Source organism: Ochotona curzoniae, unplaced genomic scaffold (assembly GCF_017591425.1).
Source record: "Ochotona curzoniae isolate NIBS_2020 unplaced genomic scaffold, NIBS_Ocur_1.0 scaffold_1037, whole genome shotgun sequence".
Taxonomy (NCBI): Eukaryota; Metazoa; Chordata; class Mammalia; order Lagomorpha; family Ochotonidae; genus Ochotona; species Ochotona curzoniae.
The window spans coordinates 28428990-28454528 of record NW_024467083.1 but is presented as its reverse complement, the minus strand read 5'-3'; the positions used below and the strand labels follow the sequence as shown (position 1 = coordinate 28454528).

The window sequence follows — 25539 nt, the reverse complement described above, 5'->3', positions numbered from 1 at the left end:
CCCATCTTCGTATTCCATGAAACACATTTAGGGTCGGAGTAGAGATCCCTTCATTGAATAATAGGTGTTGATGTTAATAATCCAGAAATGAGAAACACTGCATTCTCCTATGCCACTTTTTTTGGGAAAACGTGTTAAGGGGATGAGCTGTGGGAAGAACTGTTATCACATCTTCTGGATTTGTTTTCTCTCTCATGTACCAACCAGTAAGCAATAAATATTTACACCAAATGTCTATGCTTTTATCAAAGAACTGAGAAAAAAAAATGTTCTCTGATATGGTCACTGTTCCTGTCAAAGATTTTACTCTTTATAGTACTTTCTATGTATTTTATATGTATAATTTTATAAAATTAAAGATAGATTTTGGTTTAGTGAGCCAGATTGAGTCTTTCTTGAGATCTGTAACAGAGGCTCCATACTTTCATATCTGCACTAAAAAACAATTGTTAGTATTTTTAAAGTTGTGGAAATATGACAATCCTGGCAACTTGCTAGGGGATATCAACCTGCTTTTCCTCCTATCCAAACATTTAAGGAGACTGGATTTTGTCCCTGATCCTTTCTCCTAAAATGTACCCATTCCGTTGACTATCTTGCTAATTAGAGTGGCTTAAATTCCACTACACAAGTCATTCCCACATTAATTTTTTCATTTCAACCTGTTTTGAGCCATTACACCTATACTGCCACATACTGGCCATCACCACTGAACATGACAGAAATACTATGAGTGATGTGTACAAAATGAAACTCATTTCTCTATTCATGTTTCTCTGACTCCCTAGGTTAGCTAAAGAATTATTCTTACAGTTATCTGAGCCAGAAATCTCAAATCCATCTCCAGTTTTTCTTTATCATCAGGCAATGACTTACTGGAGAGTCTACCTCCTAAGTAAACTCCTTAATCTGTTCTGTCCAGGTTTACTGCAATAGTTTGTTTCTGACCTCTAGACTAGACTACTGCAATAGCTTCATCCTTCACACCCACGCTGCTGTCATATTCCTTTTGTAATATTTATGATTTTTTTTTTTTGCTTAAACCATCACTCAACTGTCTTTACCTTAGCAGAATTTTCCAGTTTATTTTTTCAAATATTTGTCTATTTATTTAAGATTTATTGGAAAAAAAAAAAAAGAGTTACAGAGAGGGAGAGACAGAGGCAATGAGAGAGCTGTTCCGTCCACTGGTTCACTCCCTCAAATGGCTGCAATAGCAGGGCTGGGCCAGGCCAAAGTCAGAAGCCCAGAATTTCTTCCATTATCTCCCACATGAGTTAAGGGGCCTAAGTACTTGGGGCATAATTCGCTGCTTTTCCAGTCCATCAACATGGAGCTGGATCAGAAATGGAGCAACTGGGACTTGAACTGGTAGCCATATACACTACTGGTGCTGTGGTATAAAGTGGGTTAAGCAGCACTGGCCCCCAAAGATTGATTTATTTGAAGGGAAGAATGAGTGAGGGAAAGAGAATGTTCAACCAATTTTCCAGCTGTAGTTTATTCCCAAAATGGTCGCATTGGCTGGGGCTGGTCTAGGACAAAACTAGGAGCCTAAAACTCCATTCAGGCTCCCATGTGGGTGGCAGGGGCACGGGTATTTGGGTCATACTCTGCTGCTTTCCTAGGGACACTAGCAGGGAGTTGGATTGGGAGAGATGAGCTAGGTTGCAAACCAATTTCCTAAGATGGGGTATCAGCTTGCTTTGCCACAGTGCTGACCCCACCCCAGAGTTTCATATGGTGTTACCTGAGATGATTTTAGGTGTTGATGGGCAAATATATTGGTTTCTTTTAATATATATTTTTTTGAAAAGTAGAGTGAAAGGGAAAGCCAGAGTGATCTTCCATATGTCCACTTAAACCTCAAATTCCTGCAACAGCTAGAGTTGGGTCAGGGGCTGAAGCCAGGGGCCAGGAACTCCATCCTGGTCTCCAACAACCCAAGGACTCAGGCTTTGTCCTGCATTAGCAAGAAGCTAGATTGGCAGCAAACGCGCTGAGACTCAAACCAGTACTCTAACATGGAATGTCAATGTAGGAAGTAGTAGTTTGACCAACCACTCCACAATGCTGGCCCCAATATATATATTTTTTAAGATTTACTTTTATTGGAAAGCCAGATATACAGAGAGAAGGAGAGATAGAGAGGAAGATCTTCCATCCAATGGTTCATTCCTAAGTGGCTGCAGTGGCTGGTGATGAGCTAATCCAAAGCCAGAAGCCAGCAGCTTCTTCTGGTCTCCCAAGCAGGTGCAGGGTCCCAAGGCTTTGGGCCATTCTCTATTGTTTTCCCAGGCCACAAGCAGGGAGCTGGATGGGAACTGGAGCAGCCAGGACATGAACCAGCATACACTTGGGATCCCAGTGAATATAAGGCAAAAATTAGCCCACTAGCCTATCACACCAGGCCCCTGGCCAAAATATTTTTTATTTTTAATACTTAAATTTTTATCTTGGTAGAATAATCCTCATTTTTCAGTTTATTTTTGTACATTATTTTTATTTTACTTGAAGGGCAGAGAGACAAATACTTTTATAGCGCAAAAATGCCTGTAACAGCCAGGGTTGAGTCATTTTGAAGCCAGGAGCCTAGAATTCATTCTGGGAGACAGGACCAAAATGGTTGAGCCATTATCTGCTGTCTCTGTGGTTTTTGATTGGAAGAGGAGGAGCTGGGCCTTAGGGCACATGCTGATATGGGATGTAGCTATCCCAACCAGTTTTTTTTTTTTTTTTAATTTCAGAGACATTTTGGATCTGTGTTGGGAGGTGGCTTCTACTTACATCTACATCTAGGATCAGAGCCACTATTTTATTTATCTATTTATACCAGAAAGGAGAGAAAAGACAGAAAGATCTTCCATTCACTGGTTCACTTCCCAAGTGACCACAAAGGCTGGAGCCAGGAGCTTTTTCCAGATCTCTCACAAAGTTACAGGGTCCCAAGACTTTAGGCCATCCTTTACTCCTTTCCCAAGCCACAAGCAGGAAGCTGGATGGGAACTGGAGCAGCCAGGACACAACCAGTGCCTGTATGGGATCTCAGTACTTAAAGGGGGAGGATTAGCCAATTGAGCCAATGCACCACACTCCCCACCCCCACCCTGCCCAGCAGCTTCTTAACAGTGTCAATCACCTGCCACTATATTTACTTTTCAAGCAGTTTATTTAAGGAAAAATACTAAGTAAAAATAATGCGGGGTCTGTTTGCAAATGTTCAAAATCATATTTAAATAGACAAATTACTTTCTATAAATTCCAAAATCCACCTTGACTCATAGATGGCGCACCTTGACTCATGAAAGACAGTTATAGAGAGAAGGGGAGGCACAGAGAGCCCTCCATCGGCTGGTTCACTCCCCAAATGGCCAGAGCTGAGCTGATCTGAAACCACAAGCCAGGAACCGCCCTCTCCCCGCCCCCATCCAGCATGGGTGCAGGAATCCCAGGATTTGAGCCATCCTCTGCTGCCTTACCAGGCCATTAGCATAGTGCTGGACTACTGAAGTGGAGCAGACCAGACTCTAACCATCGCCCATATGGGATGTTGATGCTGAAGGCAGGAGCTTAGCTTACTATGCAGAAAAGCTTTTAAGTAAGGATGTGAGCAACTGATTTTTTTTTAAAGATTTACTATTATTATTGGAAAGTCAGATTTACAGAGAGGAGAAACAGATAGGAAGACTTTCCATCCACAGACTCACTCCCCAAGCGGCCTCAAGGGACAGAGCTGAGCTGATCTAATGCCAGGAGCTAGAAGCCTCTTCCAGGTCTCCTACACAGGTGCAGGGTCCTAAAGCTTTGGGTCCTCCTCCAAGGACTTCAGCCGCTAGGCTACCGCGCCAGGCCCAACTCAAGTTCTTGGGACCTTGCACCCACATGGAAGACCTGCTTATTAACATAAAGAGAATTTTACATATTTCTTAAGCTTAATGGCCAGCTGATTTTTTAAAATATCACATTATCTACTGAGAAGAGAGAATAGGTGTGTCCTAGTTTCAATACAGTAGCTTCAATTGGAAAACTACTCATCCTTGGAGACACTCAGTTCAAATGTCAAGCCCTCTCAGTCCTGCAAACTTTATTGTGGGACTTTAGGACAACAATTACCACTTCTGGCCCCAGCGTGATGACCTAGCTGCTAAAGTCCTTGCCTTGAACATGCCAGGATCCCATGTGAGTAGCAGTTCTGATCCCAGCCCTGCTTCCCATCCAGCTCCCTGCTTGTGGCCTGGGAAAGCAGTTGAGGACAGCGCAAAGCCTTGGGAACCTGTACAGTCTTGGGAGACCAGGAAGAAGTTCCTGGCTTCTGGCTTTGGATCAGCTTAGCTTCGGCTGTCGCAATCACTTGGGGAAGTGAATCATCAGACAGAAGATCTTCCTCTTTGTATATCTGACTTTGAAATAAAAATAATTTTTTCAAAAAATTACCATTTTCATACTGTGCTGTAATGAAAGTTGATAGTGCATTTATTTGTCCCTATATTCACAGTGTTACCTCTATACACATTTAGATATTCATGGCTGATTAACAACTGAGTGAATCAACAAGTGAATTAACAAGTAAGCTGAAGGCTTACATGAGGATTCTTGAGCCATCTTCTGCTGCTTTCCCAGGTGTATTAGCAAGGAGCTGGATAGGAAGAATTGCCAGGACTCCGAACAGCTTAACAGAATTAACACACTGCATTACAAATGTATCTATTTTCAAAAGACATATTTGAAAGGCAGAGACAAAAAGGGATATAGTTTCCATCCTCCCATTCACTCATTCCCCAAATAGCTTCAATGGCTTGAGTTAGACCAGGCTGAAACTAGAAGCCTGGAATTCCATTCGGGCTCAGAACCGAATCCTTAGCTCATCATATGCTGATTCTCCAGGACCATCCCTTTAGAAAGGAGCTGGATCAGAAATGCAGCAGCCAGACCCCGAACCACGGAACCCAGTGTTCCAATATGAACCCCCAGCGCCAGAGCAGTGACTTAACTCATTTCGCCAGAGCACTGCCCCATCCTAGGCTTTTAAACGTCAAACACCGTGCCTTCTTCAAAGAAGTTAAGAACCCCTATTTTGTTGAAGATCACTTAATTCCCACAGAAGGCAGGGAGATGTATTTCGGTTGCTATGTGGCAATCAGCTGTATTCACTCCGCTGAACGAGCAATCGGTTATGCAGTATGTTCCAGAAGCACCTGCTGCCGCCGGCAGTATTCACTGAAATAATTCAAAAGCCAAAGCAAAAAATCGCGTTTCCGTTGATCTACATCGAGTAGTAACAGGTAACAGGCTTTAAAAGTTTCGAGAGGAAAAAAAAAAATAAATTCCCAAATCATAATTGGGATTTAAAGTGGCTAAAGCAACCCTTTAAAGAATAAATCAGTCCCGGCCCGGCGTGCTAGCCTGGTGGCTAAAGTTCTCGCCTTACAAGCACTAGGATCCCATATGGGCGCGCTGGTTTTAATCCCGGCAGCCCTGCTTCTCACCCAGCTCCCTGCCTGTGGCCTGGGAAAGCAGTTGAGGACGGCTCAAGACCTTGGACTCCTGCACCCACGTGGGAGACCCAGAGGAGGCTGCTGGCTCCTCGCTTCTTGTCGGCTCAGCTCCGGCCGCTGCGGTCACTAAGGGAGTGAATCAACTGATGAAGATCTTGCTGTCTTTTCTCCTTTCTATATCTGACTTTTCAATAAAAATAAATACATCTTTTTAAAAAGAATCAATTAGGCCGGCCTTCGCGGTTGGTATTTTTCGTTAGCTACCGTAACGCGTAGCAATGTTGTAACCTTCGCTTCCCGCCCGACGTGAAGCTTCCAACCGGCAAACAGCTCAAGATGGCTGCAGGAGCCGCTTCCGGCTTCTGTCCGAACTAAGCCCGCCTCCGGTGTCGTATTTTCAGAGCGCCGAGGGCGGGGCGTAGACTTAGCCTTTGATTGGTCGGCTGGGCGGAAAGCCCTTTCCCCTGCGCGACAATTTCCCGAGGTGCCCAAGTGAGCGGCACAGTCGAGTGCTGGGCGGCAACATGGCGGACGTCCTGGATCTTCACGAGGCCGGGGGCGAAGATTTCGCCATGGATGAGGATGGGGACGGTGAGGACAGGCGGCTACGGGAAGCGGGGAAGGTGCGGTAGCGTGTGCGTCTGGAGGTTCTCCCGGCTGGGAGGAACGCCGCCGGGAGCCGGGTCTCGGCTGGGCTGGAGACTCCACCCCCTCTGGGAGGAATGGGGCGGTACCGGGAAGGGACTGACGACCGGGGGTGGCGACCTCGGCCTGCGGCTGTGGGGAGGGGGCGGAAAGACAGTCACCAATGATGCTTGTTTTTGTTGCCGATTGTTTTCCTTTGGGGTACTCCAGAGAGCATCCACAAACTGAAAGAAAAAGCGAAGAAGCGGAAGGGCCGCGGCTTTGGCTCAGGTGAGTGAGTGAAGAAGGGAAAGAACGAGAATTGGAGGTTTGAAGAGTCTCCTTGACTCGTGGGGAACAGTGGAGGAAAGAGGGCAGAGTTCGGTGATCTCTTGTGTGTCTGTTACAGAAGAGGGGTCACGGGCACGGATGCGAGAGGATTATGACAGTGTGGAGCAAGATGGGGACGAACCCGGACCACAACGCTGTGAGTAAATGGGAAGATCTGTGTTTAGAGCAACGCAGTCCAGCACCGGGGAGCAGGATCCTCGAGGTAGCTTAACCACATCCCTGGAGCCTGTCTGCAGCTCACGGTCTTTCTTGTGCTTACCCGACTTTCTCCCCACTTCCTCAACAGCTGTTGAAGGTTGGATTCTCTTTGTTACTGGAGTCCATGAGGAGGCCACTGAGGAAGACATTCATGACAAATTCGCAGAATATGGGGAAATAAAAAATATCCACCTCAACCTGGACAGACGTACAGGATACTTAAAGGTATCCTGATTGACACTCCTCTTGCTGTATATCCCTTAAGCATCATTGGTAGTTCTCCCGTATTTGATTGTGGTTGGCAGAGAGCAAAGTTGAAATAAAACGATACTAGGAATTGATTTTGTTAGACACAGCAAAGAGAAAGAAACAATATGTCATACGGAAAGGCTACATGGTATGCATTCACTGTCTAAAATTTACCCTCAGGTGTGAGTTTAGATTTGTGGAACAAGATGCTTGATTTGGCTTAGTGAAGTAAGAGTATTGTTAATACCTGTCTTTTCTCTTGCCTTAGGGGTATACTCTAGTTGAGTATGAAACGTACAAGGAGGCCCAGGCTGCAATGGAGGGACTCAATGGCCAGGATCTGATGGGACAGCCAATCAGTGTGGACTGGTGTTTTGTGCGAGGTCCACCCAAGGGCAAGAGGAGGTAAAGTAGAGAGGGAACCTTGGTGGAGGAAATATGAGCACAGCAGAACAAGGTCATACTCTGGTCTCTCCTTCTGATGAATTTATCTTTTTTACCCCAGAGGTGGCCGAAGACGCAGCAGGAGTCCAGATCGGAGGCGACGCTGAAAGGTCGGGCTGAAGACGCAGCTGGTGTCTGCAAGGTTCCATTTGGCCGTTCAGCCTCGGTTAAATAGGACCTAGTTGGATCTCACTCTTTGTATTTAATGTCTTACCCTATCAGTTAGTGTTTGAGTTATGAATAAATTTGTTTTTGCTTTTGTTTTCTACATGTAAAGTTACTTTTACTGTTCTAACGTTGAAAGTCTTGAGACACTGTTTATGGAAAGGTGACACAGTGGTTGTGAGGGTGCTTCTCCTAGTACTGAATTTTCTGGAGTGGACATAGTCTTCAGGCTCAGAGTGGCTTGACATTGTCTGTTCCTTTGTTCTTTAGGAGCTAGAGCAGGGGTAGAGATGAGATGTTCTTAGGATTCTAGGGAATAATTATTCTGTGTGCTGTGTCATCAGCAAATGGGTGTTATAGGACTGTCTCTTGCTTCTTTTTTTTTTTTTTTTGTTCCTGATACTGTGTGTGTGTACTTCCAGCTGTCTTGAGGGCTTGAATCTCCTGTTGGGGCATTCTTCCAGACCTTGCTTCCCTGGAGGAGTTTGTGTCAAGTTCTTGGTGCCCTCTGACAGACAAGAATGAAGGCCCCATGGAGAAGAGGATCCAGGACGCATTCAGGAGGCCAAAGAGGAAAAGGATGCAGCTTAGGTGAAGATTTCACTTATGGATGGGGGAACCGGCACCTCAGACCCAGTAGGTAGTAAGTTGTACAGTAGAGGATGAAAATCAGTAAGATAAGCAGGGCCGGTTGCAGAGCCCAAAGACAAACATGGGGGCAGTTATCTGAGGAGTGGCAGAAGACAAATTCATTGGCAGGGGTTGAGAATTTAGAAAATACTCAAGTGCATGACGAGTCAACTTCTGAACTGAATGTAGTATGAACTGATGTAGAGTTCTTCCCTACCAGGAGGAGAGTGCTGCCAACCTGTGAGTGGAAGAACCCCTTTCCACTGGGTAGAAAAGGTAAAGATTGTGATGCTGTGAAAAGTGAAACCACCAGGTGTACTTTAAGAAAAAAGGAGACTAATTACCCTTTCTTCCCAATCCACACCTTGCTCATTCAGCTTAGCAAAGCTATTAAGAATGAAAGCATTCAGTATGTCCTACATCAGGTGATAGGGATATGGTTAGGGTATCACTTTGGTTTAGTGAATAGATAGCTATTAGGTGTTTAGAGGGCGTGATTCTTGGGGTCAGGAATAAGCCTTGAGAATTGGAGTCACACCGTGGTTCCCCTCTTGTCCAGGGACTGCATACATTAAGGATGATGTGGCTACAGCAAATGGTCAGGTCAGCCAGTGGCAGCACAGAGAGGCAGCAGAAAGCAAAGAGCTTGTAGGTAATCTCCATGGAGCTTTACAGTTCTGAATTGCTGCCAGTCTTGCAGCTGGTTGCCTTTCTGTTTAGCCACCCCAGCCCCTGTCCTGGTTTTCCTGCTCTTCGGTGGGAGTGGTAACCCAAGAGGGAGGAGCCCACTATTCTAGGCCACTCCCACTCCCAGATTATGCACTCTCCAGGTGGTTCTGGAATTAAACTTGACAGATTTAGCCTACAGTGCCAGCTTCTGCCAGCTGATGCTGCAGCTAAGCCCAATCAACTCTCACCCAATCTAATTTTTGCTTGCGCCAGTTGGAACAATCAGCCCAGCCTGGCTTTTCCCTGATCTAGTTCACATGAGGCCCACAGTGTTGTAGCTCTGCCTGGCCTGGTCTGCCTCCTTCCCAATCCATGCTCTCCAGTGGGAGTGGCTGTCCAGCAAGGGAACCCCACCTCCATATTCCCCCTGCTGGCTCCTCCCCCTCCCTTCCTGGTTCTCACGTGTGCTGCTTGGGTGCTGTGGCCGCATCCAGTACTGGTCACCTCACCTTGGCATTCCGTAATGTGCACTGGTTTTTGTCATGACCAAATCTGGCTCGACCCACACTCTGCTCTGGTGTTCAGATTCACCAGCAGATGATATGAACTGGTTCAACCTGGTCTGTCCCCAACCCATGCCAAATGTATGCCAGTGGGTACCTTTCCATAGACTGTTCTGGGCTGTTTCCTTTCATGCTTCTCGCGCTTACCTGCAGGGTCTGTGTCCTGCCAGAGGAGTTATTCAGGCTCCTCCATTAGAACCCCTCCCAATACCATATTTTGCGCATACCAGTGGGTCCATGAGCCAGCCCTACTCAGTTTACCTCCTGTGCTAGCAGGAACAGTGGCTTTTCCTGACTGGCCTTCTACCCAAACCGGATCTTGCTGTTGCACGTTTCAGCCCAGCCACGGCTCGTCCATACCCACATACAGCTCACACATGGCTCAGTAGGGGCTGAGACCTAGCCTAGTCCATCCCTGGTTCTCCAGAGCACCAGATGGTGTTGGAGTCTAGCCTGGCTTGGTGCCTCCAGTCCCAGTCCACACTTGTGCCAATGGAAACATATCCAGATCAGAATGCAGCCCCAATTCCAGCCCATGCGCTCCTCAGTGGGAATCTCAACCCAGCTAGGGTGTCCCCTTAGCTCCCCAGCCAGACCTGTTCCTAGCCATAGATCACTTGCATGCCAGTGGTTGTTGTGACTCAGCTTGGCACAACCCCTCACCTGTCCCGGCCCTAACCTTACACACTGTGGCTTAGCGTTCCCGGCTCACACAGACCAGTAGGTGCAACAGCCTAGCTTGGCATGACCTGTGCTCCATCCTGATTTCTAATTTTGTTGTGGGCTAAGATTTGCTCAGTCCTGCCCAGTCCACCCTGTTCCATTACCAATCCACACATTAGCCAGTCATTAGAGCTACTTTTCCCAGCTTGTCCAACCCCCAGGTCTGGACCATGTGTTCACCAGCGGGAGCTATGACCTGCCAAGGGAGTTTCCCAAGTTCCTCCGCTTAACCCACTCCCTGATCCAGTTCTCATACATGCCAGTGGATTTCAGGCCAGTGTCAGGCATAGTCTGGCCTTCCAATTGGCCTTGTATGAGCTGGTGAACGTTGCAGCCCAGGCCACCCCACGCCCTATTTAGGATGCACATTCAGGTGCTGCTGCTTGACCAGTCCAGACTGTTGTGGGTTCCTTTACCTGTGAGTGATGGCAGGCTCCTTGGTCACACCAACTTAGTCCGTGACCACCCCAACTCTAGAGCTAACCAGCGGGGCTAGTATTTCCATGGGGTTTGGCCCACACATCTCCCACAGAATCTACCCCCGGATGTGGTTCTCTGCTGTGCTAGTTAATGTCATAGCCCTGTCTAATGTGACCTGTCTCCTGATTCATCATCATGTCAGGTAATAGGATATGGTCCTGCTAGACAAGCCATGAGCCTTAGCTTTTGCATGGACTGGTGTCCGGTGCTCAACTTTGTTCAGTGATTACAAATTCTACGCAGGATTCATAGGAGGTTGGTATATCAGACTTTTCTATAAAGATTATCTGGTCCCTCTCCTCAAACCTACCAGGTCTCATTACCCTCGCTTACCTTGAAAGGCAAAGTTACTCTGTCATTGGGAGTTTGACATCCCAGAAGCACACACAGTGGGCTTAACATGGAGCTACCTAAGCTACCTAAGCAGCAATTCAAAGAACCAATATCCCAGTGCTGGCCACCAGGTAGCCAGCAGGCTGAGCTCAGGACAGCTCACTGTGTACACAGTGACTGGAATTGGGGCTCCAAGCATGAAGATGATCCAAGCCTGGCACCCAGCAGCAGCCAACCGAATGCTGGAATTTTTAATCCTCAACCCCCAAGTTTGCTCCCTCCCCAATCCCATCCACTGTGCAATGATGATGGCAGGTGTTGTCGGGGCTGGCCCAACTCTCCAGACTTCCCCCTTCTGGTGTACTCACCATGAAGGGAGCAGCCTCTGGAGTTTGGGCACACGCAGGGACAGGTCACCCCATGCACGTGGTGACTGGAATCGGGGCTCCAAGCATGAAGGCTGCTTCACTTTCAAAGCAGCTTCCTGATAATGCGCTTGGGAAAGTAGCAGCAGATGGCCTAGTTGAACCCCTGCATCTATGTGAGAGCCCTGATGAAACTCCCGGATCTTGCTTTCAGCTGGCCCTGCCCTGACCGCTGCAGGCATTTGGAAAATGAACCAGTGGATGGAAGATTTCATTTTGTTTTGTTTGCTTTGGCTTCTTTATTTTTTTGAATTTTAAAAATTTCTACATTTTATATTTTATTATTATCATTTGCTTTAAATATTTATTTATTTTTATTACAAAATCAGATATACAGAGAGGAGGAAAGATAGAGAGGAAGATCTTCCATCCGATGATTCACTTCCCAAGTAAGCGCAAAGGCTGGTGCTATGCCGATCCGAAGCCAGGAGCCAGGAACTTCCTCCAGCTCTCGCTCACACATGCAGGGTCCCAAGGCTTTGGGCCATCCTCGACTGCCTTCCCAGGCCACAAGCAGGGAGCTGGATGGGAAGTGGAGCTGCTGGGATTAGAACTGGCACCCATATGGGATCCTGGCGCGTTCAAGGCGAGACTTTAGCTGCTAGGCCACGCCGCTGGGCTCATTGTTATCATTTTATGATACAGTTCCATAGGCTCCTGGTATTTCCCTTATCCCAGCCCCAATTTCCCGTGTCTCACCACCACCTAGTTCCTCTATATCATTACTAAAGTGTAGTTCTTTATATACAGTCATATGTCCATCATTGCAGGCATGGACAATGGCAGAGAGTCCAGCATCCTACTGTCAAGATATAGTAAACAGTTTCATTGTAAGTCCATCCTTGTCTGGAAGTAGAAATGTGTACTACATTGTATCATCACATCTGGATGTTAGTCTCCATTTCACAGCTACTGTACATCCCCTCAAATGAAAATCATAATACAAAATCAACAATAGAAAGAAAAATAGAAATTTGCAATGCCATGAAGTTAAATAACATGTTACTACATATGACAGTCTCCATTACACAGCTACTATATATCCCCTTAAATGAGAAGCCACAAAGCAAAATCAACATCAGGAAGAAAAAAGAAATTAACAACACCACGAAGTTAAATAACATGCTACTAAATGACTAACGTGTAGCTGAATAAATGAAAATCAAGAACCTTCTTGCAGAAAATGATGCTACTGTATGATCTAAGAGTCACTGAAGAATTTAATCAGAAGAAAGTGTTTTGAAGAGATGAAACTAGGGCCCGGCGGCGTGGCCTAGCAGCTACAGTCTTGCCTTGAACGCGCCAGGATCCCACATGGGCGCCGGTTCTAATCCCAGCAGCTCCACTTCCCATCCAGCTCCCTGCTTGTGGCCTGGGAAGGCAGTCGAGGATGGCCCAAAGCCTTGGGACCCTGCATGTGTGAGCGAGAGCTGGAGGAAGTTCCTGGCTCCTGGCTTCGGATCGGCACAGCACCAGCCTTTGCGCTTACTTGGGGAGTGAATCATTGGATGGAAGATGTTTCTCTCTCCTCCTCTCTGTATATCTGATTTTGTAATAAAAATAAATATTTAAAGCAAAAAAAAAAGATGAAACTAACAAGAAACATCAAAACCCATGTGATATAGTTTCTGCTGATTTTTGTTGGTGAAATGTGTCTCTTCTACACAACAAATAGATGGGTTTTGTTTTTTTAATCCAGTCTACTCATCTATGATGTTTGATTGATCTTAAGCCATTTACATTCAAGGTTAATATGTATGGGTGGTACTTTGGTCCTGTCATTTTAGAAATGGGTTTTGTTCATTGATTTAGTCTCCTGTTGTCATTTTACTGGGATGTTCTTTACATTTGCCTTTGGTTTTGTTTGGTGCTATTCCTCTTCTCTGTCGAGAGAACATTCTAAAGTGTCATTTGTAGGGCAGGGATAGAAGAGGCAAATTCTTTTAACTTTTCTTAACTGTGGGAGAATTTTATTTCATTTTCAAAAACAAAAGAAAGCTTTCCTAGATGTGTTATCCTAGGCCGACAGTTTTTTTCCTTTTAGGATATGGAATATGTCAATCCATTCTCTTCTTCCCTGTAGAGTTTGCTGTGAGAGATCTCCTGTGAGTTTAATTGGCATTCCTTTATATGTCAATTGATTTTTTTTTTCATATTTTTTCTTATATTAGGCCTCTTAATAGTGTCTTTCAATTCTTGAATATTTTTTTTGGCCTGATGGATGGAAGATTTTGTAACTGCCTTTCAAATATTTTTTTTCTTTCAACAATTGATAACATGGAGTCTTGTCCCTATGAGACTGCATTTTTAACTACTCCTAATACTCTCACCATACTAACACCACACTATAAAAACATTTTAAATTTGACACTTAAAAAATGTTTAGTTTTGGACCCGGCGCTGTGGCCTAGCGGCTAAATTCCTCACCTTGAATGCGCCAAGATACCATATGAGTACCAACTCTAATCCTGGCAGCTCCACTTCCCATCCAGCTCCCTGTTTATGGCCTGGGAAGGCAGTCGAGGATGGCCCAAAGCCTTGGGACCCTGCATGTGCGAGCGAGAGCTGGAGGAAGTTCCTGGCTCCTGGCTCCTGGCTTCGGATCGGCACAGCATCGGGCATTGCGCTCGCGGAGTGAATCATCGGATGGAAGATCTTCCTCTCTGTCTCTCCTCCTCTCTGTACATCCACATTTTCATGTCCTTGGAAGCTAAAGCAACAGAGGGACAGCTATCTTCCATCTACTACCTCATTCCAAAATGCTTGATCCAAAAGTGTCCAACGCCTATTTCTCAGGAATCAAATTTTAATATCTAGAATGCTTCCCCTGACAGCAAGATCTGGGCTGTGTTCTGTAGCTCTTTACTTTAGCATAACACTGCTTCATTTGTCTCCTGTGCTAGTACACTCACTTGTTGAAGTCAGGATATTGCTGCATACGGATTGCACATCTTTTTAAATGTCTGAATGAACATACTACAATGTTTTACCCTAAGCCTGACTTCATTTTTCCTGATAGGCTCCCATTATGTTTCTTCCTTGACCTAGAGACTTTTTGCAGGAACCCGAGGCAGGTAGGATTGGGAAGATGCCAAACGGTGGAAGCCCAGCACAGCACTGTGGCCATCCTGAAGGATAAGGGACAGAGCAGTTTATTGAAGGTACGCTCAACCTGTAAATGAACACACATGTGATCTCAACTTGTTGAGGAGGGCAGAGGCACCCTCCCAGCGGGTTAGTGGCTAATGGAGGCCAGGCACAGCCTAACAGCCAAACTCCTGTCCAACCCAGCCCAGGATCCCAAGTCACTCACTTAGGGCAAAGCAGACAGGAAGTTCTCCAGCTGCCTCAAGAAGTTTCCTTCTACCTGAGCAGGGGTGAATGGGTTGAGTATTACCTGGTGGTGACACTCCATGACCACAAGCAAGAAAGCTGCAGCATACATCGCCATTAGAGAAATGTAATGACAGTCCAGATGGCATTTAGGGGCAGTGCGATGCCTTAGCAGGCTAACACCTCCAAGTGCTGGCATCCCATATTGGGTGCTGGCTCGTGTGCTGGCTGCTCCACTTCCAGTCAAACTCCCTGATTGTGGCCTGGGAAAGCAGAGAATGGTTCAAGTCCTTCGAACCCTACACAGCATGAGAGATTTGGAGGAGGCTCCTGACTTCAAGTTAGCCCAGCTCTGGCTGTTGCAGCCATTTGCGAAGTAAACCAGCGGATGGAAGATCTTTCAGTCTCCTCTCCCTGCAGAATCTGTCTTTGCAACAAAAATAGCTTGCGTGCACGTGCGTGGAGTGTGTCGTGCTGGGCGTACCCGGGGCTGTACCCTCAGAAGAAATCTAGCCCAGCCGCCAGGATTTCCCTGCGGCGCTTCCTCGCTCCGCCCCCGGGCCTGCGGGCGCCGCCCTAGGACTAGAATATTTAAAGAAAAAAAAGGTGCCTCCGGAGAGGAGTTTAGGGAATGGAGAACTTCTGATACGGGAATCTGACACACGCACGACATCACGCTGGTGTAGGTCTAGATATCCGGAACTTCGAGACCTGAAATTCCGCGGCAAGGGCCGGCTGCACTCGCTTTCCTTCCCGATGCTGTTTGTCCCTCGCACGGCACCGTTGGGTCACCCGGGAAGGCGTGACTAGGGGCGGGAAGTGGGGACGGGAGCGGGGCCGCGGAGCCGTGGCTGCCGCTGTCATGGACGCCTGGGTCCACTTCAGTGCTCAGAGTCAGGCCCGGGAGCGACTGTGCAGGTGAGACCTGAAGAGGCACGCGGCGAGGGCGGGCAGCGGGAGAGCCTCGGGAGACGAGAGGGCAGGTCGGGCTACGGGGGTCAAAGAGGGTCAACACCCGACTACGGGGGCCTCGGACGGACAGCCACGGGCAGGGCTGAGCCGGCCACGAAGAGATGATACTTTTCTGCTCGCGGCAAAGATGGGGAAACTGAGGCACGAGTGGGCCGGTGGAGAGGTCGCTCAGGGTCACCGGGTTCACTGAGACCCAGCAGTTTCCTCCCTGGGCGGTGGTGGAAGTGTTCACGCCGTGGGGGATGGCGAGCTGAACTTCGTCCCCCTGGGCGCCCGGACTTTGTGTGCCCTCGCCCTGTGGTCACCCCGGGAGGTCCTCTGCTTCTGCCCCCTTTCTGGTCTTGATTCAGCCCGAGGGCCTTGAGAACATTTAGTTCACCTGCCCGCCAGCTACCCTCCTCTGCCTCACACATCTGGGGCGTGCTCGTCCCCGCCCTCGGTGGACAGCTGCTTCCTTCCCCGGCCCCCTGCTTGTCAAAACTCTTCTCAATTCTAAATACAACTTCCCTACCTCTATCTAGCTCCCCGTTTTCCCCTCATGCTTTTCTTTTTCCCCCTGCCTGAAGGAGAAACGGATGGGGTGGGCTTCGAGAGGGGCAAAGAGAATGGCCTCAAACTGGAAGAAGGGCAGGTGGTTTTTGGGCGACATTCCTGAGAGGCGGGTTCAGCAGGTCCGCGTGCTACCCTGCCTGTCCTTTCCTCCAGGGCTGCACAGTACGCTTGCTCCCTCCTCGGCCACGCATTGCAGAGACATGGGGCCAGTCCTGAGTTACAGAAGCAGATTCGGCAGCTGGAGGGCCACCTGAGCCTTGGGAGGAAGCGTAAGTACCGCGGTCTTTCTTTGTATCTCCAGCCCTCCCTCCACCGCTGCGGTGTTCTTTCTCCCTCAGACCCTCCTTTTTCTTTTTCTTCTCTCTCTCTCTCTTTTTTTTTTTTTTTTTGGTTTTTTTTTTGTTTGTTTGTTTTTGCTTTTTTATCCCCTCTGCCAGTCTTCCCACATTTGACTCTGAACATGTCCCTCTAATTGCTAAGAGCAGCGGATAAGGAAGTAATAGAAGATGGAAGAGAATGGGACGAGTTTAAGAAAACTAATCTGGGGCAAACATATTTTAAAAAAGAAAACAAGAATGAACCGTTTCTGCTTTTTAAAAAATGTTTATTGCTGTCTCTTGTTCAACTTTGACCTCTTCCCATTTGCCTTTCCACTCCCAAACCCTTGTGTTTCCTCACCAATCTCCACAAGTCCTGCGCCTGGGAAATTCCGCGGATGCTCTGGAGTCAGCCAAGAGAGCCGTGCACCTGTCAGATGTGGTCCTGAGGTTCTGCATCACTGTTAGTCACCTCAATCGCGCCCTGTACTTCGCCTGTGACAACGTGCTGTGGGCAGGAAAGTCCGGATTAGCTCCCCGTGTGGACCAGGAGAAGTGGGCTCAGCGTTCTTTCAGGTTTGACATCCTCTTATTATCCTACAAGACCTTTTGTAGCCTCCCTCCTGTATGGCTTCCCATTTATGAAGGAAATATCTTCTCTCAGAACTGCCCTAGAATGTGTATGTCTATCACTTGGCTTCCGGTCTTCATTTCGAGCTTAAACAATCAAAGAGGGAATAGCAGTAAATGGCTTCAGTTTGGCTGGGACGAGATATTACATCACTTTAATTTCTGTCTGTACCACAGGTTATACCTCTCCCTCCCACCTACTCACTCAGTCATGCAGCCTAAAAATATTTGGTGCTTCCTATGGAAATAAAGCAAAGAGCTAATGAGATATGGTGTTTGTGCCAAAGAGAGATCTAGTCTACCGAGGGAATCAGATATTAAATCACATTTATACAGATTTTAAAATGTAAAACATTATTAACATATATAGCAAGGGGAGCTAGTAGAAACTATAAGGGAAACACTCTGAAACACTAGTACTTTAGTTGACACCTGAAATCTGCCTAGGAGATACATAAACCAACCATAGGAGCTGACATGGTGGTACGGTGGGTTAAGCTTCTCTCTGCACTGCCAGCATCCAATAGAATGCCAGATCGTGTCCTGGCTGCTACATTTCCAGTTTAGCCCCATGCTAATGCACTTGAGAAAGCAACAGAATGGTCCAAATGCTTAGGCCCCTGCCACCCATGGGGGAGACTACGAATAAAGTTTCTGGCTTCAGCCTGACCCAACCCTGGCCTGTTGAGATCACCTGGGGAGTGAAGCAGCAGATGAAAAATTTCTGTATGTCTGTCTTTCTCTCTCTGTAGTGCTGCCTTTCAAATAAATAAGTAAGTACACATATTATTTTAAAAAACCAACAGTAGCAGAAAAGACTTTTCAAAATAAAGAAAATAGCATATTCTAAGGCTTTGAGCCAAGAAAAACTTCAGGGAATTAGAATAATAGGAAGAATATCACTTTTTTGAACAATACTGAATAAAGAATGTAATTTCAAATTTGAGACAGGGACCAGAACATTCATTTTTTAAAAATTTATTTCTCTATCTATTTGTTTTTAAAGATGTATTTATTTTTATTGGAAAGGCAGATATACAGAGAGCTGAAGAGACAGAGAGGAAGATCTTCCATCTGATGATTCACTTCCCAAGTGAGCACAACAGCCGGTGCTGTGCTGATCCAAAGCCAGGAGCCAGGAACCATCCACAGGTCTCCCACACGGGTGCAGGGTCTCAAAGCATTGGGCCTTCCTCAACTGCCTTCACAGGCCACAAGCAGGGAGCTGGATGGGAAGTGTAGCTGCCGGGATTAGAACTGGCAGCCCATATGGGATCCTGGGCGCACTCAAGGCGAGGACTTTAGCCGCTAGGCCATGCTGCTGGGCCCCAGAACATTCATTCACTTAGGCAATGGTAAAAAAATGTTTTCTTCCATTTAAATCTTATCTAAAGTACACTGGGACTTAATTTGAAAAGTTCTGAACAGGGTATGATATAATTCAAATTGTGTTTAAAAAACATCTCTTTGGGCCCGGCGCTGTGGCGCAGTGGTTAAGGTCCTCGCCTTGCACGCCCAGGATCCCATATGGGCGCTGGTTCTAATCCCAGCGGCCCCGCTTCCCTTCCAGCTCCCTGCCTGTGGCCTGGGAAAGCAGTCGAGGACGGCCCAAAGCTTTGGGACCCTGCACCCACGTGGGAGACCTGGAAGAGGCTCCTGGCTTTGGATCGGCATAGCATTGGCTGTTGCGCTCACTTGGGGAGTGACTCATCGGACGGAAGATCTTCCTCTCTGTCTCTCCTCTCTGTATATCTGCCTTTCCAATAAAAAAATAAGAAAAATAAATCTTTATTAAAAAAAAAATATCTTGCTACCATGAAAAAATAAGTTGAGCCCGGTACAGTAGCCTAGTGGCTAAACTCACCTTGCACACACTTGGATTTCATATGGACACCAGTTTGTGTCCTTGTGTCCCTGGTTCATGTCCTGGCTGCCTCACTTCCCATCCAGCTCCCTGCTTGTGGCCTGGGAAAGCAGTTGAGGACAGCCCAAAGCCTTGAGGCTCTGCACCTGCATGGGAGACCTGGAAGAAGCTCCTGGCTCCTGGCTTCAGATTGGCTCAGCTCCAGCCATTGCAGCCACTTGGGAGTGAGGCAATGGACAGAAGAAATTCCTCTGTCTCCTTCTCTCTGTAAATGTGACTTTCCAATAAAAATAAATAAATCAGAACCCTAACCATGAAGGGAGAGAAGATGGAACAAGTTATTCAACCACCTCAGCTATAGGTTGGCAACAAAATACCAGGCAAATAGTGACACTATGATGGACTAAGTCAATCAGTGGATTTTTCAAAGACCTCATAGTGCTTGGAGTGGCAAGATTGACAGTGATTCATAACTGTGGCAATATCAAAACCACTTAAGCAAGAACCTCAGAGCATGCCCTACATCCGGGACCTTGGGAGGGTGAGAAATTGGGTGGGCCTTCTCCCTTAATACCCCCTTTAAACATGAAGGTAACAATATGGAAAACATACTAGTATTATCCACTTTCCTGTAGCCCTTGAACCTTCTTACCCTAATTAACTATGTAAAGAATGTCAAAATAAATTTTATTAAAAGAAAAAAAAAGAAAAAAGTTAAAGCCGTAGTTCAGGGAGAAAATAGATAACATGTTGCCTTGTGGTACCGGAGTATGTTAAATGTAGCTGAATTTAGGATATATTCGGTTATATTTAGGACAATTTATTGAGTTCAGCCCACCCTTGTCAGAGTATATGAAATAAAAACCACAAGTTAGGTTGCTGCTTAGGATGCTCTTGTCCTGTATCAGAGGATCAGTTTAAGACCTAGCTCTTCCATTTCCTTTCCAGTTTCCCGCGAATGCATTGTAGAAGGCAGTAGATCATGGCTCAGGTGCTTGGGTCCCTACCACACACAAGGGAGACCCAGATAGAATTCGGGCTCCTTCTTTTGGCCCAGCCCTGGATATTGCAAGCATTTGGGAAATAAATTGCACATGGCAGATCAATCTCTCTCACTCAGCGCTGCCTTTCAAGTTAATGAAAGTAAAATAAATGGGCCCAGCACGATAGCTTAGAAGCTAAAGTCCTCGTCTTGCATGCACTGGGATCCCATATGGGTGCCATTTCTAATCCCAGAGGCCCTGCTTCCCATCTAGCTCCCTGCTTGTGGTCTGGGAAGGCAGTTGAGGATGGCCCAAAGCCTTGGGACTCTGCACCTGTGGGGGAGACCCGAAAGAAGCTCCTGGCTCCTAGCTTCAGATCAGCGTAGCTCTGGCCATTGCGGCGACTTGAGGAGTGAATCAATGGATGGAAGATCTTCCTCCCCATCTCTCCTCCTTTCTGTATATCTGGCTTTACAATGAAATTAAATAAATCTTAAAAAAAAAAAAAACCAAACAAAAACCACACAAATTTTGTACCTAAGAAAATTTTGTTTTGAAGATTTGCTTATTTAATTGAAAGGCAAAGTTACAGAGAGAGAAAGAGACAAATATTCCATTCACTGGTTTACTTCTCCAAAGCCTGCTGCTTACCAGCCAGGGCTGAGCCAGGCTGAAGCCAGGATCCAGAAACTCGCTCTAGCTCTCCTACATAGGTGACAGAGGCTCGAATACTTGAACTAGTCTCTGCTACCTCCCAGGTGCGTTAGCAGGAAGCTGGATCAGAAGCCGAGTAACCAAGGCTTGAACCCAGCACTGTGAAACCTAACCCACCCTGGCTTTTATGTACACTGATCAGTGTTGTGGTCTAACCCACCCAGCCCACCCCAGCCCCCAGCTCTCACATGCGCTCGGAAGTACTACAGCCTAGGACTGTACCTGCTGCTGGTCCATGCATAAGCCTGAGGGTGTGGGTTGGTTGAACTTTGCCGTAGCATCAGCTAACAGATTCTGGCACAAAGGGAAAACTCTGTCAAGCTAAACTGCAGTACTGCCTGGAAAGTACAAGATCCGCAGTGGGAGTGGGCCCAGTAGGAAAACACTGAGCACTTCCCCCTCATGCTGCCACTCTGACTGGTGAGAATGAGAATCAGGACTGGGACAGGCATGGCTAGACAGACAGTCGCACTTGCCAGTACATGTGTGGGCTGGATAGTGGGCCTGGTTGGGTTGAACTAGGCTTCAATGCCCATTGACATGTGTGAGATCTGAATGGGATGTGGGACAGACAAAACAGTCTGCTGTACATACTGGCAAGCATGGGAACTAGGGCAGGGGGTGGGCCTGATGGGGGTTATTGCAGGTTGCTCTGGCTAGGCTGCAGCTCCCACTGGTTTGCATGAGGGCCGAGTGTGTGGTGTGCTGGATTGGGCTGGACTGCAACACCCATTAGTTTACATAGAAGACAGGGCTGGAGACAGAACTGACCCAGCAATTGCGACTAACAGTGTGCACAAAGGCCGATTTGGGTGACGGACTGTGCTGGACCCTGTATTGGCATGCGCACACAAGAATCAGATCTGGGATCACCTCAGATGAAGTTTCTTTGGGAATCCCCCCAACTGAACTGCTGGACTCAGAACTCCAACCGTGGAGGAAATTGCAGGTTCTGTGATCTGACCATGGAAAGCATGGGCATGGCTTAGACAGAGCAGTAGACAGCATATCCAGATGCATATGGAGGATATGGCAGTACACTGGAGCATGCAGAGGACAATTGGTACCATAACAGAGGACGGAGGACAGAACAGATAGATCAGCTATCCCAGAAAATAGTTGGCAGTGAGTCTCCTGGGCAAATGGAGACTCTAAGGTGGACTGTATCAGTTAGTGGAGTCTGAAGAAATTTCATTATGATTGGAGTGGCGACTGGCAGCAATACAGAACTATTGACCTATCAAAACCACTTGAGCAGGACCCTCGGAGCATGCCCCACATCGGAGACCCTGGGTTGGTAGGAAGACTGGGTGTGGCTTCTCTTGTTAAGTCTCCCCTCTCTCCAGATACAGGAAGGACAGAAGAGAATGTAAAAACAATTATTTTGCCCACTTTCCTGTAGCCCTTGACCCTTTGCACACCAATAAAACATGTGCCAGGCCCGCTCCCAGCCCCAGTTCTCACCCTGATGCTCATAAATTTTAATCAGGATCTTGAGATCCATTTTAAGCACATGTTAATTTTAGAAGGGTGGGAAGGCATTTTTTTTCTGTAATTTTGGGAGCATAATTGACAAGTAGAAATTACATTTAAGATGTACAGCTCCATTTTTTAATATGCGTGTTAAATGATCACAAACTGATTAAAGTATCCATCACCTAATATAGTTACCATTTTTTAAACAGTAAGAAAACCTAAGATCTATGCTCTTAGCAAATTTCAAATAGATAGTACAGTATTGTTAGCTATAGGTACCGTGGTTTACATTAGATGGACATCAGATCTCCAGATCTATCCATCTTGCAATACTGAAGCTTTGTACCTTGACCAATACCTTCCTGTTTCCCTCACTGCTAAACCCCTTGCAACTATCATTCCTTGCACTATTCCATCTGTGGTTCTGAGTTAGACTATTTTAGATTACACAGATAAGTGACATCACACTGTATTTGTCTATTTATGTGTGACTTATTTAATATACTGTCCTCAAAGGAGGACATTTCTTGTTTTTTTGAATTATTGTTTGTTTTTTAAATTTATGTAAAATGAGAAATGTTAGATTTGCTCACCACTCAAGAAGGAACATATCAGCCAAGTATAGAAAAGAATATAGATGGCCTTTATTCAAAGAAACCCCAGTTCACGGGCCTTTCTCCCTTGCAGCAGACTGACATAGAGAAGGAGCCATAAAAGTACAGAAAGAAAGGCGAGGAAAGGGTGTGCAGGGAGTTTAAGCCCCGCTTGACATGGAAGCTTCGGTCCTTACTTGGTGTTGGATATTGGCTGGCGTCCGTCATTGGTCCAACAGTGGCTCTGTTAGGCCAGATTTCAGGGGCGTGCCAGATTTCTTCTGTCCTTTCTGGGTTTCAGTCTGAGGTCAGAGTGATTGACTGGGCTCAAAGCAAATCTGGTAACCGTGGCAACCATGAAGATCTCACCTTTTTCACGATACAGATTTAGAAGCATGGGGGTGCCCCCTCCCCCCTCTACACCTGGAGTAGGACCACTCTAATATTTCTGTTAATGAGTGATAGTGTTCACTGCTGATGCTCTAGTGTATAGTCCCCCTTCCCCATTTTTAAAGAGAAAAATCATATGTTGGGGCTGACATGAAGGTTTAGTTGGCCAACCCTCTGCCTGCAAGTGCCAGTAGCACATATGGGTGCTGGTTCATGTCCCAGCTGATCCACTTCCCATCCAGCTCCCTGCATGTGGCCTAGGAAAACAGTAGAGGACAGCCCAAAGTCTTGGGACACTAACTGTGTGGGAGACCCAGAAGAAGCTCCTGGCTCCTGGTTTTGGAATAGCTCAGCTCTGGCTGTTGCGGCCACTTGAGAGTGAACCAGCAAATTAAAGATCTTTGTCTTTCCTCTCCATAAACCTACCTTTCCAATAAAAATAAATCAATCTTTTTAAAAAAATTTATATAGAGCTTGGCACAGTAGCCTGGCAGCTAAAGTCCTCACCATGCATGCTCCAGGATACCATATGGTTGCTGGTTCATATCCCTTTTCCCATCCAGCTCCCTGCTTGTGGCCTGGGAAATAAGTCAAAGATGGCCCAAAGCCTTGGGACCCTGCACCCACATGGGAGACCCAGAAGAGGCTCCTAGTTCCTGGCTTCGGATTGGCACAGCTCTATTCGTTGCAGCCATTTTGGGGAGTGAATCAATGAATGGAAGATCTTCCTCTCTGTCTCTCCTCCTCTCTGTGTATCTGACTTTATAATAAAAATAAAAATAATAAATCTAAAAAAAGTATATACAATTACATGTTTACTTGAGAGACACAGAGGGAGGCAGTGTACCTGTCCACTGATTCAGACCCTCAAAGCCACATCAAGCACCAGTTCAAAGCCAGGAACTGAAAACTCAGGTTTCCCACTTGGGTGGCAGGAACCCAGTCATTTGAGCCATCCTCCTAGGATTTGCACAAAGCTGGTGTTGGTAGCTGGAGGTGAGGTGCTGAGCTAAGTGCTCTGATGAGGGATTGGTCATTTTTTAATTACTAGGCCAAACATAGACCCTTAAGGTATAATCAGTCCCTTTGTTAAAGTGGTACGTTGGAAGTGATAAGAAAGTACAGCTGCCCTTACTGGCCCTTCTTTCTTGTGTGTTTCAGGTACTATTTGTTTTCCCTCATCATGAATTTGAGCCGTGATGCTTACGAGATTCGTCTCCTCATGGAACAAGAGTCTTCAGCTTATAGCCGGCGACTAAAGGGTTCCGGAGGAAGTGTTCTAGGAGGAACTGAAACTGGGGGGCCCAGCAGCCCCGGGAGCCTGGGAGGAAGCCTTCCCCAACTGGCTCTGAAGCTTCGGCTCCGAGTGCTGCTGCTGGCTCGGGTCCTTCGAGGTCATCCCCCGCTTCTGCTGGATGTGATCAGAAACGCCTGTGATCTCTTCATTCCACTGGACAAACTAGGCCTCTGGCGCTGTGGCCCTGGGATCGTGGGACTTTGTGGCCTTGTGTCCTCCATCCTGTCTATTCTCACCCTTATCTGTCCCTGGCTACGACTCAAGCCCTAACGTTCTGGTACAGGATAAGGCAGAGACCTGACTCTGGGAGGTGGAATCTTCTGTCTTCCCCATATACCGGCCTTATTTTAATTCTCCTGGATTAGGATAAAAATCCAGTGATTTTAGAGGCGGGAGGAGGAGCTTTGGAAAAGATGAGATAAGGAAAGGTAACCTGTGAAGTGGGTAGGACGATCCTAATACCCAGGTATGCCTGAGCTTGTGTGCTGGTTCTTTTTCATTGCCTGTGTCTCTCTTGAATTTTTAATTTGTTCCTCAAGTCTGTTTAAGGGTCTGCCACTGTACATCTCTTTTTACCTTTTTAATCTCCTGTCCAGGAATTTTATCAGATAGACAAGGTATAAGATGTGGTCTGTAAGATTCTAATTACCTTATTTTTTCTCACAGAGGTAGCTGGTGGCAGAGTCTTTGGATTGTAAATCATAATTTTGAGACTTTGTGTCCTGGTGAGCTCTCACTTGCTAGCTTTGTAAAATAGACTATCTGATGCTTCCTTTCCCCCCATGTTTCCTTTCTCAGCCTCCTTCATAATTTGCTCCTGACCCTTCCTGTACTTGAATCTTTGGATTTTGGTTTACACTTTTATTTCAGAACTCTGTTGCCTGGTCTATTCTTACCCGTTCTTTGCCTGTCTAGCACGATGCTGTGTCTAGCATCTTGTAAATATTGTACAATGAGTCCATGTAAATATTTATGGCTAGTGTCCTCAACTCTTCCAAGTCAACAAATTAAAGATCCATTTACTCATCAACAATTGGTCTGATCACTCATGTTTTGCTTGTTTGAGGTC

At 46.6% G+C, this 25539-nt stretch overlaps 2 protein-coding genes across 4 annotated transcripts; both read left to right on the top strand.

Moving 5' to 3' along the window:
- The first annotated feature begins 5981 nt into the window (after nucleotides 1–5981).
- On the top strand, nucleotides 5982–7629 carry RBM8A (RNA binding motif protein 8A). Of its 2 annotated transcripts, none has more exons than XM_040998968.1 (6): nucleotides 5982–6086; nucleotides 6351–6410; nucleotides 6532–6606; nucleotides 6757–6893; nucleotides 7186–7322; nucleotides 7423–7629. In XM_040998968.1, exons 1-6 carry the CDS (start codon nucleotides 6020–6022, stop codon nucleotides 7466–7468), a joined length of 522 nt encoding a protein of 173 aa, XP_040854902.1. In that variant the 5' UTR covers nucleotides 5982–6019; the 3' UTR covers nucleotides 7469–7629. The 2 variants fall into 2 exon arrangements, with proteins under 2 accessions (XP_040854902.1, XP_040854901.1); XM_040998967.1 differs by having other exon boundaries at nucleotides 6529–6606.
- A 7610-nt stretch (nucleotides 7630–15239) lies between these two features.
- Nucleotides 15240–25497, top strand: PEX11B (peroxisomal biogenesis factor 11 beta). Of its 2 annotated transcripts, none has more exons than XM_040998877.1 (4): nucleotides 15240–15600; nucleotides 16360–16475; nucleotides 16898–17099; nucleotides 24335–25497. In XM_040998877.1, the coding sequence occupies exons 1-4, from the start codon at nucleotides 15545–15547 to the stop codon at nucleotides 24738–24740; spliced, it is 780 nt and encodes a 259-aa protein (XP_040854811.1). In that variant the 5' UTR covers nucleotides 15240–15544; the 3' UTR covers nucleotides 24741–25497. The 2 variants fall into 2 exon arrangements, with proteins under 2 accessions (XP_040854811.1, XP_040854812.1); XM_040998878.1 differs by lacking the exon at nucleotides 15240–15600 and adding an exon at nucleotides 15782–15795.
- The last annotated feature ends 42 nt before the right edge of the window (nucleotides 25498–25539 follow it).

What these genes read in the sequence shown, in the direction of transcription:
- RBM8A (XM_040998967.1), top strand. Translation starts at nt 6,020, where the DNA reads ATGGCGGACGTCCTGGATCTTCACGAGGCCGGGGGCGAAGATTTCGCC. An exon ending in GGGCCGCGGCTTTGGCTCAG is followed by an intron (nt 6,411 to 6,528) that starts GTGAGTGAGTGA and finishes TGTCTGTTACAG; the next exon opens with AAGAGGGGTCACGGGCACGG. An exon ending in CGAACCCGGACCACAACGCT is followed by an intron (nt 6,607 to 6,756) that starts GTGAGTAAATGG and finishes CTTCCTCAACAG; the next exon opens with CTGTTGAAGGTTGGATTCTC.
- PEX11B (XM_040998877.1), top strand. Translation starts at nt 15,545, where the DNA reads ATGGACGCCTGGGTCCACTTCAGTGCTCAGAGTCAGGCCCGGGAGCGA. An exon ending in GCCCGGGAGCGACTGTGCAG is followed by an intron (nt 15,601 to 16,359) that starts GTGAGACCTGAA and finishes CCTTTCCTCCAG; the next exon opens with GGCTGCACAGTACGCTTGCT. An exon ending in TGGGCTCAGCGTTCTTTCAG is followed by an intron (nt 17,100 to 24,334) that starts GTTTGACATCCT and finishes TGTGTGTTTCAG; the next exon opens with GTACTATTTGTTTTCCCTCA.